This window comes from Seriola lalandi, unplaced genomic scaffold (genome assembly GCF_002814215.2).
Source record: "Seriola lalandi dorsalis isolate HSWRI2012SDOR001 ecotype SW California unplaced genomic scaffold, Sedor1 jcf7180002054443, whole genome shotgun sequence".
Lineage (NCBI taxonomy): Eukaryota > Metazoa > Chordata > Actinopteri > Carangiformes > Carangidae > Seriola > Seriola lalandi.
The window spans coordinates 1,308,606-1,324,611 of record NW_019524996.1 but is presented as its reverse complement, the minus strand read 5'-3'; the positions used below and the strand labels follow the sequence as shown (position 1 = coordinate 1,324,611).

At 42.2% G+C, this 16,006-nt stretch overlaps 1 protein-coding gene across 2 annotated transcripts; it reads right to left on the bottom strand.

The window, feature by feature from the left end:
* Positions 1–977: 977 nt before the first annotated feature.
* On the bottom strand, positions 978–14,421 carry fbxl20 (F-box and leucine-rich repeat protein 20). Of its 2 annotated transcripts, XM_023411004.2 has the most exons (16): positions 14,277–14,421; positions 13,985–14,172; positions 10,162–10,223; positions 9,261–9,315; positions 9,027–9,101; positions 8,793–8,887; positions 8,594–8,662; positions 8,420–8,515; positions 7,231–7,357; positions 6,212–6,286; positions 5,399–5,529; positions 4,874–4,934; positions 4,622–4,666; positions 4,467–4,523; positions 4,130–4,342; positions 978–2,520 (listed from the first exon to the last, which is right to left on the bottom strand). In XM_023411004.2, exons 2-16 carry the CDS (start codon positions 14,024–14,026, stop codon positions 2,413–2,415), a joined length of 1,311 nt encoding a protein of 436 aa, XP_023266772.1. In that variant the 5' UTR covers positions 14,027–14,172; positions 14,277–14,421; the 3' UTR covers positions 978–2,412. The 2 variants fall into 2 exon arrangements, with proteins under 2 accessions (XP_023266772.1, XP_023266771.1); XM_023411003.2 differs by lacking the exon at positions 14,277–14,421 and having other exon boundaries at positions 13,985–14,270.
* Positions 14,422–16,006: the final 1,585 nt, after the last annotated feature.

Genomic DNA, 16,006 nt, shown 5'->3' with positions numbered 1-16,006 from the left:
GGGGGGGGGGTGTTCGGGAAAAGCAAGCCATAAAAAATTTAAAAGGAGAGGAAAGCACACTTATGGGAGAAAAACCTGTTTCTGCTAAAGCCATCCTGAGGACTTCTCCTTGATGGAAACATTCAAAAAAGTTCAACCTACATCATACAGACATGTCATCGTGAACTCCTCCTCCACTCACATTTAAAATGTCCAACTCACATTTAACATTGATTACAATTGCACTGGTGCCAACACTCCCTCCTGGACAAAGGCTACACTCTGGAAATTTAGTAACAATAAACTCTGAATAAAAACACAAACTCCCTCAGGTCCAAACTGAGGACTGGAAGAGGGCTCGAAACTCAACTTTGAGACACTGAACTCGTGACTTCAAAACACAAAGCAGGCGCAATCCAAACCACACCAAAACAGAGATGCAAAGAAAAGAGAACAGGTAGAGATCCAGAGGAAATCAGAAAGAAACGCAGTAAAAGACACATTTATAAAATGAAATGGGAAGAAAAGAGACACAGAATAAAGCAGGTGCAAGTGCAGGAGAAGATATTCCATAAGAAAAGGCTTCAGTACTTCATAGACCTGGGGGCTGAAGTCCATTATAGCCCTCTGCTCTGACCAAAATCCTTCCATCATATCTGTCAGCAGGCCAGAATTGTGCGCTCAAGCTTCAGTCGACTTCCTCTGGCAGTGCCTCCACCGGTCACAGGCGGACGGGGGACGTCACAGGTGGCAGGGTGTAACACGCTGTCACTCTGTCCCCTGCAAGGCCTCATGGGAGTTGAGGAGTTGCCGACGCCGGGCTCCGACGTCAGGCACATCCTCTCGCCGCTGCGTTGTGGTTCACCAGTTCCTCGTGGCCAGGAACCATCGCCGATGCGAAAACAAGAGCAACTAAATGAAATCAAACTAAATGAAAATAGACTTTGATTGTTTTCAGTTGGCTTTTTCTTTCCATTGTCCTGGTCTGAAAGCATGAGTTCATGTAGTGATGTCTTTTTTTTTTTTTTCTCCATCTGTCAAAAGAGTGTCTTTATAACTTTTCACAGGCCAGCATCAGTTCATCCGTCAAAACTCCAGATTTGACTACTGGCTGCTTTTTACTCTCCAAAAGCTCCAGCGCACGTCCTCACACATATCTGTGCTTCAACGAGCACATGTGAGCTTCGCCGCGGTTCCCTCAGAAAGACCCATCGACGGCAACCTCTGCCCCGTCTCATATCGTCATCTGTCGTTTAGCGGGCTTCCACACTCGGACTCCCACAGTCCTCATATATGTACAGTTAGATTTTAAAAAACTAGAGGTGTTACATGCAACATTTGGCATCTTCTCGAGTCCCCACGTGTGAGTCTTAATAGCTGTCCATTTTTATAAAAATATTAAACTTTGTGTTCTTTTTTTCCTCTTCAGTATATTGAAGCTTCTGATTGTAACAGAGAGTCAGAGAGAGGTGAGGGTACAGGTGAAGCAAGCTCAGTGTATGCATTCAAGTGAAGACTTGTATTGGTGTGTGTTGTTAGTAAAATGCCAGTCTTAAATTTCGAGATGGTCGTCATTTTAAAGTGTCTCATCATTGCTTTTACTGTAAGTGCAAATAGCTGCAAGTATGCTTTTTTTCTCTTTTTCTTTTTTTTTTTTTAAATCACAAAACAGGCTTCCTGCTGCTTCGTGTGTGTGTGTGTGTGTGTGTGTGTGTGTGTGTGTGTGTGTGTGTGTGTGTGTGTGTGTGTGTGTGTTGGGGATATAGCCAGTTTACAGTTTACTTGCTGCTCCTGTTTGAAATGAACAGCCTGCAGAACAAAACTAACACAGGTCTTAACTCAAGTGCAGTTCCCGTCTAGAGGTAGCGTTTAAGTGATCTTCAGCACAGAGGGAAAAGTGTGTGAGAGGTGAAGTGGGATCTTTCAGGACTATTTAATATCCAGCTGTCCCTGTAATTTGTCTCGTACATAAAGGACAATGGTTTCTGATGTGAAGATCTTGTCGTGTCATTTTTTTAACAATTCTTTTGCACTTTTTTTGTAAATCCTTTAACGGTGGTGATCACGTTTGATTTTTACATAACCCTCTTTATAATACTGGTTTGTCCACTGAACACAGCCCAGAAATGTTCTGACATTCATGTGTAAGTGAATCTGCACATCAGCTTGTGTAAGAGGCTGTGTGTGTGTGTGTGTGTGTGTGTGTGTGTGTGGTGGGGAGAGTTGGAAATGTTTTTTTGGAAAAGTTACCCAAGACCCTGTAAGCGTTGGCTCTCTCCCTCTCTCTGCAGCTCCAAAAAAAAAAGGGGACACCAGCGTGTACTCTGTGACAGGGGGCCGGGAGGGGGGACAGCAGGTCAGGGGTCAAGTGACGGGCTGCGGGGAGCGTGTACAAGGGACACGAGGACAGGGAAGGGGGTCGTTGTCTTTACATCATAGCAGGACGCAGCAGCGGCAAAACCTCTGACGGCTGCCCCCGACGGAGGGGGGCGGAGTGACGGGAGCGAAGTATGCATGCACTTTGATGTTAGGCAGATGGGTCTGTGGTGAAAAAGAAAGAAACACACATGTAAATGTGTTAATAGCTCATACAAACACTGCACTAGGTAGCTTGATACATCAGCAGTGGCTACAGTTTGCTACAATACTCAAGTTACTGGAAAATGTTAACATCCATGTGTCAGTAAAAACTGACACTTTAAATATATTCCTCCTTAAGGAATACTTCAATATTTAGGGAAATACGAGGCGATCGATACCGCTCTCAAGTCTGTACAGTAAACATGAAGCCTCTGTTAGCTTAGCACAAAGACTGGAAAATGAGGGAAACAGATAACCTGGTTCTGTCCATAGCAAAACAAAACCCAACTCCCACGTCCACACCACTCTAATGAAAAGAAATGACTGAACCTGGCCAACAAATAGTCCAGCACATAACTGAAACCACAACGTGTTGTTTTTGCACTTTGGTTTTTGTATGGATTAAACAACAAAGTTCTGACGTGTTAATTAGTGAGCTTCAGAGGTGCTGGTAGCTTGATTTTGTTACCCCTGCACAGAGCCAGGCTAACAGTATCCAGTCTTATGCTAAACTAAGCAAGAACATGAACATGAGAGTGGTAATGGCAAGAGGCCTAGCTCCCAGAATGTCTAACTATTCCCTCAAGCTCAAATTCCCTTCGGTGAGCTTCTACTTTCACCATTGTGCCATTCAGGAGCTTAAAAACCCAACGTATGGAATGGATGGATTCACTCAGACAACAACTCCTCAACTGTGATAAGTGGTGTAACAGGCCTCATCAGAGACAGTGTTTGTGTTAGTGCAGCGTCTGCGCTCCAGGTCTGATTTCAGTAAACATTTACTAATCATCTATGATTAGTGAGAAACCATTTTTGCTGTAAAGGTCAACTCTACATAAAGAAGTAAGATTGCTTTGTTGATTGAATGGCTGTCTAACTCCAAACCATCATTCAACACTAAACCAATTAAAATGTGTAGATCTGTGACACTGAATACAACTCTTCACCAAATAAATTTAAAATGGCATATGTTGAGTTCACAAAATTACAGTACATTCTGGATAAGTATCATACAGCCCTTTTCCACTGCATGGTACTGGCTCAACATGACTCGACTCTCTTTGTTCTGCATCTTGTAAATGGATACAACCTGGTAACTGGTGCTTTTTATGGTATCACCTTCGCCGAGGTTCCAAGTGAGCTGAGGCGATATCAAAAGGTGACGTGAAAACCCGACACACTATTGACTGGTCAGAGAGAATCATCACCACTACATCATCATTGTGTGAAATGGGGCCTTCTAAACAAACCCTCCATTTTTAAAAGACTGTAAACCGCTGACTGTAGGCTGTTACATTTCTGTTATTTATTGTTCTAGACTTTCAGTGTGACAACATGGAAAACCATATTGTCGTACATGTTTTTCTGTTTGGTATGTCTTTGATTTTCTTCCATTGTTCATGTGTGTGTTGCGTTGAACATAAAGTCACGATAGCTTTGTGAGGGGGCACTATCTGCAGTGGATAAAAAAGTACCTGGTATCAAAAGCGAGTGGAGTTGAGTCAAGTCTGTATCATGCGATGGAAAAACGCTAATAGCTTACTCACTGCTGTCAGCCCACACAACTCACCCTTAGTCTCTTGATACCAGCGCGGGTGATCTGCTGGCAGTCATAGAGCTCAATGCGATCCAGACTATGGCAGCTCTTCAGGTGCTCCAGTGAGGCGTCTGTGATCAGGGGGCAGTTGTCCAGCTCGATCACCTCCAGACGGTCGTGAGCGCAGGGGCCGCTGCCGAGGTGTCTGATGCCATCGTCGGTGATCAGCTCACAGTGTGACAGACTCTGCAGGAACACGGTGATACCATCACAGGAGCTCTATTTACTCAACTGTCTCCTAAAACAAGCTGTGATTTGGTGCTCATAAACACTCCAGTGAAATATGCTTAAGTGGCAGGCGTACACTCACCAGGACTTGCAAACGAGGGCAGTGGATAGACAGCTGGATGAGCGTTCCATCTGTGATCTGATGCAAAGGTGAAAGGCAACAATTGTGGAAACTGCAGATGACATACAACAACAACCATGGAAACGCTATTTATGTAGCTCAGATTGTTTATTTACCTGCACACATTCTTCTAAATCCATTTTCTCAAGCTCATGACAATTCTGCAGGAGAGAAACAGAGACATTGAACAGAGATAAACTGCACGATCTTCTGCTTATTGGTGTATATTTGTGCTTTCTGGGACAAATAATATTTGAAATATTTTGTGTTGGGAGCAAAAATTAACATCATCACACGTGTGTGTGTGTGTGTGTGTGTGTGTGTGTGTGTGTGTGTGTGTGTGTGTGAAAGAAAGACACCACACTCACCCTTGCTAATGTAGTGAAACCCACATCTGTAAGCTGAGAGCAGCGAGCCACTTCTAATATTCTGAAAGGAGAACAAGAGGAGCAGAGAGTTGCTCAATGGCTGCATCACTTACAGTCTGTCACTCACTGAGTTCCTGCACAGAGAGTAACTAGATCTACAGGAGTAAGGCTTGTGATATCTTCACTGCAGAGAGGCCCATTCATTCATGACATGACTTCAGGATTCAGCTTTAAATGAATATTAAAGGCTTTTTTATGAATAACACTTGTTGACTATTAAATTTAAGTTCCACGTATTTAAGGAAAATCTGAAAAGCCAGTTATAACATCAGTTTACACTCAAGTGAAATAATTTCACATCCATGGTGGAGAGAGAGAGTGAGTGACTTGAGTTCCACAGTTAGATAATAAGGCTGATATTCAAACTAAATGGCTTGGTTAATTATTTGCAGGGTCTAGAAAGTTCTCCATAGTTAAGTTCAGAGTGAGGAGCGTGAGCGTGTGTGTGTGTGTGTCACAGTTTACCTGAGGCGGGGGCAGTTCTGTCCCAGGGCGTGAAGGATGGCGTCTGTGATGTTGGCACAGCCCGACACACACAGAGACTGCAGGCGGTGACAACCTCTGCAAATTGTGATGAGGCCCTCATCTGTGATCTGCTGCTCACAGAAAGACAGCATGTGCGTTTGTACATAGCGAAGGATGTCAGAGACATACCAACTTTTCCTATGCTCACCGGTTGCTATGCATCAAGAGCAATCAATGTATGGATTTACATATATTCATGCGACACGTTAACACTCAGCTAGCGAGAGCGATTTCTGTCTCCCTGCATTGTTGTTTGAAGTATTGCTCGAGAAAACCAGGAGGAGATGGGACAAAGGGAGAAGAGGTTGAAAATGGGCTAGGCATGAGAAAGGAGGATCAACTGGGAACACGAAGAGACGATGAGTTCCTGAGGTGAGATGAGAAAAGAGATGAAGGAAGAAGAGGAGAGCTTTCAGGTGTTGGTGAAGAAAGAAGGGGAATGTTAAGGACAGGAGCAGTCAGAGAAAAATATATGGACTGTCTGAGCAGGCTCCGTGTCAGTGGATCTTTGGCAGTATGAGCTGGATGGGGCCATCAGCTTCTCACAATGAGCTTGAGCTGAAGAGCACAGTGTGTACTTGGCGATCAGCCCATTCCCTGGAAACTACTAAGCTGAGTTCTGTTTATCTTTAGAGGTTTAATAAAGTTTTTTACAGAGGTGCATTTCAACATAATAAAATGTGGATACAGTGAAACAATTGCATCTTTCCTGATTAATGCGATTCATCTTCTCACCATGTTAACTGTACTTACTGAACATGTCTGTAGGTTGAGTGTGACCAGCTCTGGACAGTTAGCCCCAATGTGCTTCAGAGCCTCATCTTCTAACTGTGAGGAAAGACAACAGGCATCTGAAAATAGGGCTGAACAATATCCCAAAAAAATCATATTGCAATGTTTTGGCAGATCTTGTGATATGAGTCACAATTTCAGTTGGAAGTGTCACTTTCACATTTTTATTTTTACTGAAAAAAAAAGAAAAAAAGATGATAATGTGATTTTGGGCTTGTACCAAACAAGCATGTTCCTTTACTTCTGCAGAATATGATTGGTAGGCCGGGGGCACCTGGTCTGTTGTGACATATTTTACCTTTAGCAAAAAATTGCAGATCCTGCGATTTGGACATTGCACTTGGCCATATTGCAATTTCGATTATATTTTGATTAATTGTACAGCAATATCTTAAATTAAACTACACTTGTATACCAAGATCATCCCACCAAACTCTTTTACTGTCACTTCCTCGAAAGTGTTATTGTGATGCAATTCATCTACACCGCAAACTACAGCCGCTAGAAGAGGAGTAAAAAACCTCCGGCAACCGAGCGTCCGCTGTATGTTGTGATTAGTTTTGTGCTTTAAATTAATGATCTGTGACATCTTCATAAAAATACATGGCTGTCTCCTCACACTGTTCTGTTGAACTAACAGGATGGTGCTGCATGAAGGCTTTTACATTTGCTGTAAACAGCACCTGCTATGTCTTTCCTCAGAAACATCCTCTGCTGCACAGGAAGTGATGCATTTTATGTCTGTCGTGGCAGCAACTACACTCTATTTGGAAAATAAGAGGAACTCAAAAGTTAGACTTATAAGTGGTGGCTGCTATGGCGAAACATACGACAAAACAGTCAGTCAACCTATTGTGTAAAAGTTCAACTGTTGAGCAGTAAGAATAATATCGTATCAATCAGGTTGCTTTTAAATTCATCCAATTAAGTTTCATACTGACTGAAACATCATCAGCTCTGGTTTGCATCTCCAACCGTACCTGTGTGCAGCCCTTGAGGAAAAGGCCCTTGAGTCCAGGGCAGGAGCGCACCAGGGCCTGGATGCCGTCCTTGGTGACCTGATCACACCAGGAGATGTTGAGCTGCTCCAGCAGGGGACAGCCCTCACTGAAGGAGGGAAAAGAAGAAAGGGTCAGGTGGGAAGTTAAAGCACATCATTTACAACCCATGTATCAACAGTGTGAAAGGCATCAAATGCTCTCTGCACCAAGGTTATTATCATTAACTAACACTTACAAAATAATGAAAAATACACATGAAAAAACATTTTTGTTAACCAAAATGAAATAAAAATCATAACTAACTGAAACTGCATTGTGTGTTTACAAAACTAACTAAAATAACCTAAAATTATAGAGAAAATGTCTCATTGTCTTTGTTGATTTCATACATAATCCTGGTATTTTGTGTGGATATGAAATCTATCTTCCAGTTTTTTACCTGTGCCAGATGGAGCAGTATCTTACAGCTGCCTGGCTCTCAGTGTACGAGCAGTACATATGCCAAACAAGTGTCAAAAACATTCACTGTATTAATGATGTCAAGTTTTTTATTGTTTATTAACTGCGATGATGTGTCGCAGAGCTGCAGCACCTACAACTAGTGCAGGGCAGTTCAATGGGTTGTTTTTGGGTTTTTCATGTTTTTTTTCCCCCTCAGTGACTCGAGCTGCGTCTCTCCTCAGATGCAGAATTACACACATTTTGCACTAAAAGCTGCATCTTGTGTCGTCTGTTTACACATCTCTGCCCATATCTACATTTTATGTTCTGCTGTTGCTGTTGTTGTTGTTGTTTTTGTGTCCAGTTTCATTTTTTCTGGTTAATGACAAACAAACTGAAAAATACGCATCTTTTATAGTTGCTTTTGTGCATGGTTGTCCTAAGTGAATACATTTTTAAAAATGGTTTTTCATGTTTTGTTGAGTTTTATTACACTATACTTTTTCCGACCTTTTTGAATCTCGCCCGTAACAAAACCTCACATATTACAAAAAAAACCAACTAAAAACTAAACAATCAATTCTGTTTTAAACACACAAACCAAACTATTATAACCTTGCTCTGCACCTACATCCCCTTTGTCTGGTGGTGTGGCAATACTGGTGCACAGTAAGTAATATACTGTAAAGTCAAGGGAAGTATAGATCACAGTGTTGACCCTACACACCTGAGAGCTTTAAGTGACAGGTTGGTGATTGAGGTACAGGAAGCAAGGTCCAGGTGCTTCAGCTTTGGACAGAACTTACTGAGGCTATTACACGTGCTGCGGAGGAGAAAGACAATGAGCGTTTTGAAGGAGAAATGACATCATGATTCATTAGCACATGAACTATACACACACCTGTCAGTGATCTTGGTGCAGCCGTTCAGACTAAGCAGCTCAATGTTCCTGCAGTTCTGTGAGAAAGTCCTACAGAAAAAAACAAAACAAATAAGCATTTATGTGATGACAGTCAAACTGAACTTGCCTGTCTCTCTCTCTTCCAGGGTTTGGACCAGAACTAGAATTTTCTGTAAGGTTAAGTCTTCGCCAAGCTCACCTCAGGGCGCTGTCGCCCACACCAAGGCACCCCCGCAGGCTTAGCTTCCTAAGAAAACCCCCACATCGCTTTGAGATGTTCTCAACCACCCGACCCTGCAACAAAAACAATCCACTCAAACTGCTTTATTTGGCTCTGCAGCTCGATTGAAGTGTGAAGGGAAAAATACACAGCAAAGACTGAAGTTACAGGTAAAAAGTAAGGTCAATGGATGATTGCATCAGACTTGCTCACCTCTATGTCCCTCTGGAAGTCGAAGAGGTCAATTCGTTGCCAGTTGCTGCCGTCCAGGGCCAGAACATTCCAGGACTGAGAGCAGGGAGGGAGAAACAGACATTTAGGGTCAAGTTTTTTTTCCTTCAAAAAAGGAACCACAGACACACACAAAGAACGCACACTAAAAACACAGACCAACACATACAGTCGCGCACACTTGCATCCACACACACCTTGTGAACACAGACTCACCCGTGAGACCTGGGCACAGCGACAGAGTGTCACCACATCCAGAAAGGAGAAGATTCTGGAAGACAGACAGGGACGGTTTTAGAGACCCTGATCCCCGCTGCCAGAAGCTTCCTCTTTACACCAGACTCTGCCCTCGACTCAACCCTGCGTCTGCTTCCACTCACAGCACAGGGTTGTGAGTAAATCAGCCAATATTGTCTTTGACTGTCAACAGGATAGATGTGTTTACTCTCTATGCTGGATAGACGTGTTTACTCAAAGTGGGGTCCTGGCAAGGAAGACACACAATCGGCTTCTAATGAACAGAGCTAGAAACTTAAAACAGGATCCTACAATGCAGCAAAAACCGTATTAGGGTTGAAGCTGGGGTGAAGTGAGTCCCAGTGAAGCTTGCCAGCCTCACAAATCAGAGCACTGCACCTGGCCAAGCGGCACGGAGTCAGCAGCCGCAACACAGGCAGCTTGGCTGGCAAGGCCGAGGCTTGAGTTATGGCCTTCATTTTCTGTTTGCTCAGGAACTCTTGAATTTTTTTTGTTGTTGTCTGAAATCAATTTTAATGTTGAATAGCCTCAAGCTTCATCTTTTATTACATTAGCATTGGGGGAGCAGGGAGGGGAAGGAGAGGAAATTTGCATCCCAGTGGTTAGTTTAGTTGCAGTAATCACTAAAGGGCAAGTGGGTGTACAACATATAAACATACAGCATATGTGTGTGTGTGTGCGTCTGTGTTTGAGGGCTGGACAGGGAGGAGGCCAATTTTGCCTTTGCGTATGATCTGATGTGCTGATCAGTAGCCAAGTCGAGGAGGTGAGTGTGAAGTAAGCGACATGCCATTTTCGTTCGCAAAAAAAAAAAAGCCCTGCAGAGAGTCTGATTGAGGTGTTTCAAAATGTCACTCACCGTAGCAACAGCTCCTTGGGTAGCTTCTTATTGATGACCGCCTCATCACTGTTTGTGAACATCTGAAAGAGTGCAGAGGATAATATTAGTGCTGGCAGCCTGTTTCAACATGGCAGGGGCCCCGCCATCCACTCACCTCACTCAAGGACAGCCCCAACACATAACCAAGGATAAATGATAGTAATCTCATCAGCCAAGATAGATTCATTGTCAAGTCTTGGAAAACACTGAAGGTGACAGAAGATAAAGCGGCAGCACAGGAGATGGGATTTTGTGTCTTCTAAGCAGAAAACAGCAGGATGGGACTTTGGGCAGCCGACTACAGAGCTGTAGTGGCCTCTGCTTTCTAGTTATCTTTCCTGCATGCATATTCTGTCCTCCCTTCCTGTGTTGTTCATACTGTTGAGTTTGCACCAGTGTCCACATCAGTATGTGCTGAGAATGTACACTGGAATCAGTTACAGTTTATCTTTTGTGGCTCTCAGACAAATTGCTCCAGCTTCTGCTTAACAGCTAATGGATGTCCACATAAATGATTGCATGCTGTCTGAGCACAAATACCAGCCTAGAATCCACAGAAAAGGCTGCAGTACATGAAAGAGACAATAAAGTAGCATTTATTAAGTGCTACTTCCTTACACACACACACCACGTGCAGTGTTCCCATAATATGTGGTAAATCATAGTCTGCTTGATTGTAAAATGCAAGATGTTGAAACATTGACATTTGGGAGCATCCACTCGGGGACAACAAGGCGAATGAAGCAACATCTGGCCCAATCCATTTTCCTCCATAGATTTACAAAGATAAATCTAAACCAGGGACAGGGTAATTGAGGGGTGGGGGCTTTGGTGTGTAAATAAAAAGTGCAGGAAGGCATGTTATTTACAAGAGGCAAACATCTGTGACAAGATCAACAAGGAATTTGCAAGTCTTCCTTATTTGCACTTCCCCTACAGGTACAAATGTGAAGCGCCCATGATCCAAGAATAAATTAAAGGTTTATTTGTGTTTAAACAAAAGAAATAATTAGTACACAGTGCCACACAGTGCCATTTTGATTATGGGCGTCTATCTGAAAAGCACATTCACAATAGCTCCAGATTTTGAGAGACTTACACACTTAAGTAAACCTATTCATCAGCCTCACAAAAACAAACTGACAGGTCTGCCTGTTGAAATTAATGACTGGATCTCTATAAATCCAGTCGGCTGCAGGTCAAAGCCTCTCTATGTCTCGCTGATAAACATACAAACTCCACATACACGCACATCTGTCTATGCAGGGGCTGCCTGCCAGCACAGACGTGTAAAATTTTGAGGGAGTAAGAAGGGACAGACATTTCCCGTTTGGATTTGGGGCAAATTGACTCTGACAGCTCGTCTTCCACAGCGCTACTCTCTGGCCAAATAATCCAGGGCCATTTCCAAAGAACCAGATGCTCATGGTCAACGGGCATACCCTGTCCCCTTTTGTAATCTAACATAAAATGAAACTGATGCTGCATGAATGTGAGCATTATGTTTTCTCCACTGGTCAGCTATAGTCAGTGATTCAGGCCTGGCAGGAGGTAAAAAGCTGGCTGAGCTGTAACCTCCAGCTAGAGATCATTGTAAAAGGAAACCAAAAGTGATAATATTTTTAGAAAACATTTGTTGTTTCCTGAAAAGACCCCGTCCTCGGATTAAATTTAGTTTTACACTCATAACTGTGGTAAACACCATGGATGTCGTTAAGGACCAACAGATATAGGAAATACCCAAGAGATAAGCTGCCTGCAATAAACACTGTTTTGTTGCCAACAGTTTAAACTTCTTCAACATTTCTTTCATCAATACACACAATTATACACAATGTAGTGGTAATGTGGCAAATCACAATGATGTCATTATTTACATATTCCTTTTAATTGGAGAAATTACACTTTTAAGCATTAATGCCTGTTTACTTTTCAGGCTGCTGTAGTGTTTTGTTCAGGGCTGGTGTACAACCGATCAGTGTCTAGTGCTGTGCAGTGAAGCCACACAGAATATAAGAGAAAACATCCGACCATGCCTTTCAAATTAAAACTCTCATACAGACCAACACCAATGACGTCTTGACAACTGGGTGTTTGTGATAGCATACAGTAACAGCTGTATCTTTGGTATCAGGTTTCTTGCAATCAGACCTCTGATCTTTTTTTAATTTTTTTGGTTTGTAGTGGATTTTAGCGTATTAACAACTGAAATAACTCAGCGTTGTATTTTTTTATTCTTTCTGTCATACTAAGTTTAATGGATAGATGGATTGTATTTATTTTCACTAAAATAACTGAAACTCAGGCTAATCAAATTAGTCACAGTAAGAAAGATGCTACTGGTTAACATTTGATTGAAATCTTCAAAAATTCAGAGATCAGTTTACAATGAAATCTTCCCATAGACTAACAGCATAAATACACCACAGCCTAAACCAAAATGAACCACATTCATCATGAAGTTAAATATACTGACTGCATGAATGTTTCAGACAAATAGCTACTTAAAATAGCAACTTCCTCAGTTTCTAATGGTTATACTCACTGACTATAGGCCTTATGCTCAGTTCCAAACTGAATTTCTTTATATAGTTTATTTATGTCTCCTAAAACATTGTGCTGTGAAAAGGATTGTAGCTTTGTAAATGTGTATAAAATGTAAAAATATACAGTGAAACCCCCTTACACATAAACCCATACTAGGCAACTTGAAAGGATTACTGATACTGATTTACTTTTAATTTGAAGACAACGTCGCGCCACTTCCGGTATTCTCCTCTCCTAAATCCGGTTACATTGACAAGGCAGCTCTACCGCAGCTGTCGGGCCAGAAGGTAAACGGCCTGAATCTTCTGAGTCGTCAGCTGTTGCACCGTTAAAAATAAATAAAACCACACGCAAATCCCACGCTAGCTAGGGATTAAACAACACCAAGTACCAAGGCTACAATGCCCAATGTCACCGGCCACATACAAAGCATTTATGTACGAGTTTTGACCAAAAAACTCTGTTACGCTTGTGTGGCTGCGACACAAAGTTAATGGTAAAATCTTCGGAACAACAACACCGTAACTTGTGTGTGTGTGTGTGTCAGGGAGAGAGAGAGATAGGGAGGGTGTGTGTGTGTGTGTACAGGTGGTACTTCTACTAAAAGTGTGGGCTGCGCTGTGTTTTACATTGTAGCAGCCTGGGCCTGTTTGTTGATAGTTGGGTGCTAACACGGGGTGCATGTAGCAGTCACAACCCGAGGCCCCCACATCCGCAGCGGCCATGGATAAGCACAACACTCCGGCTTGCCAGACAACCCAGCAAAAGTGGCATAAAAATCACACCCCGGCAGATATGAGGACAGTTATGAAAACAGCTTCTTTGCAAAGTGAAGTCAACAAATTCCCTTTTCGGATAATATGTTAATGTGAGCCAGAGCTGTCCTCGGCGTGCTCCATGTAGCCTCATTGTCTTTGTTTTGACGGCGCATAGGGAAACGAGGACAACATTTTAGGGACCTTTAAAAAGGACTCCTCCATTTACTGATGAACAGCACGGCAGGAGTCAAAAATACCGAGTTGTATCCTCCACAAAATGACATGCAAGGCCTCGGCTATATGTTGTTAAAACAAAACAACAGCGTTTGACCTAATCCCAAACATTGACTGCGGAAGCTGCATCAGTAGCCTCACCATAAGCGCAGTTTTGCAATAAATACAGCGACAGTCATCACGTAGGCCCCATACCCTAACTTTTATTACAGCTACCTGAATGTGTGTCAGTGACTGTCAGTTAATATTCATAGCAAACTCACCTCAAACCGGCTCCGCGAAACACCATTTACCTCCTTCCCCATGTCGGACGTTGGTTACCGACTCAATGTATTCGGTGTAGGCGCAGTAAAATGCAGACACGGGCCCTCTTCCTGCCGTTTCCCCTCCACGTCTATCATGCTACCGTCCTCTCGGTAGCTCCTGGAGTGCGGTGTCGTTGTTTTTCGACCTGTAACACAAACGGCAAGACCTCTAGTTTCTGATAAAATATGGGCTATACAGACAGCAACCAGCCAATGAGCCAGTTCTCTTATCTGCTCGGCTCGTCCTCACCTCCTCCTCCCTCCTATACAGCTTTCCATCCATCCACACAATAGCCCGGCAGGAATAGGATCTGGCAGCCTAAAATGGAGCTCGTACTACGCCTACATCACTTAGAAATAATAAATATAATAATGCTAAGGTATAGGCTATTGCCCTAACACACAAAGGACACTTACTTACTTGTTGGCTGGTTCTTCAAAAAAAAAAAAAAGCTCACAATGTGATCTGGGTACAAACTCAGCAAAGGTAAATATGTAAGTTGGGTTTCAATCTTTTGACAGCCCATGTAGCAGCATGATCCTAGATAAAGGTAACAGGATTCGTAGATTAAAAATTTTATTTATTAAAAAAGTTTGTTAAAGTAACTGTAGACAAACTAGTCATAACATGTGAGACTAGATATACTTGATACTTTATATAGTCTACATAAAAGAACAAATAGCCTATCGTAAATGTAGGCTATGTCTGATAAGCCAATAATGAGTAATTTCCACATGAAGGCTCTGTCATTTAAGTGTGGGCCAGTGCGTCCATAATGTTTGTCATCATAAGCTTAGTGTACAGAAACAACCATAGAGGCGGAGGGCTTTGTGTTTTATAGCACATTTTTAATATTAATATGTATTAACTATATTCTATCATATTTATTCTCCTCAAGCAACTTTGTTTTTACTGTAGGAAACGCCACTTCCTGGTTCCTCGTTGGCCACGCCACAGTTAGACAGCAGATCCAATCAGCATCCAGAGTGCCCGCTCGTCATGCTGTGTCGTCACACCGGGAACACACACGAATGACAACAGTTCATAGCGCCTGGAATGCCACATTAAAATGTGTCAGAGGAGACTTTTGTTTTACTTTAAATGTGTTCCCCCAAGTTTCTTGCCTCACCTGTGAAAAAAATCTGAAGAACTGCATTGCTGATGTTATCTATCTATCTATCTATCTATCTATCTATCTATCTATCTATCTATCTATCTATCTATCTATCTATCTATCTATCTATCTCATTCATAATTTGTCAAACTTTGAATGTACATAATCCTGCATAAGTGAACGTCAGGCATCCAAGAGAAGTAACAATGAACAAACACATTGGGATTTTATTTTCATCTATTTATGAGGTTCACCTGACATATCATACGCATATTATTGTAATCCACCCAACACCCTTTTTATTTATTAGCTTTTCCCAGAGTTATTAGAATGAGTATCCCATTATCCAGAAGTGTAATGTAGCATAGAGCCCAAGTGATACTACAGATGTGAGAACAGATGTGGTAACTTGAGTTACATATGACCTGAACTGAAGTTTGACTCCAGTTACCATTGTATTACCATGAGATTTTGTTCTCATTTTTTGAAGAACTCCATGAGCTCTACAGATGAGGCAGAGGGCCTTTGTGCACCGCAGAAGTCCAGAGATTGGGTTTGAAACTGAGTAAAAGAAGCTCTCCTGTCTGCGTTTGTGAATTTTCTTCTTAAATTGATTAGAAACTGAGTTTTGAACATCAATCAAAGCTTTTGATACTTACATATGCTGTTGGCTGGCCGACAAGTACCTTGAAAAACTGTGTGCAAGTGAAGAATTAGAGCTGTCTTAAAGGTAAAGGTTGGTCATGCCAAATATTGATTTGATATTTGTTTCTGTTTACTGCACTTTGTATTAAGTTAAGTACACAAATAGATTGATAAAAACTTGTCTATTAATGGTATTATTTTTGAAAGCATCCTCGCTTTA

What these genes read in the sequence shown, in the direction of transcription:
- fbxl20 (XM_023411004.2), bottom strand. Translation starts at nt 14,026, where the DNA reads ATGGGGAAGGAGGTAAATGGTGTTTCGCGGAGCCGGTTTGAG. An exon ending in GTGGGCGACAGCGCCCTGAG is followed by an intron (nt 8,663 to 8,792) that starts GTGAGCTTGGCG and finishes TTTTTTCTGTAG; the next exon opens with GACTTTCTCACAGAACTGCA. An exon ending in TCAACCTACAGACATGTTCA is followed by an intron (nt 5,530 to 6,211) that starts GTAAGTACAGTT and finishes TTCTGTGAGCAG; the next exon opens with CAGATCACAGATGAGGGCCT.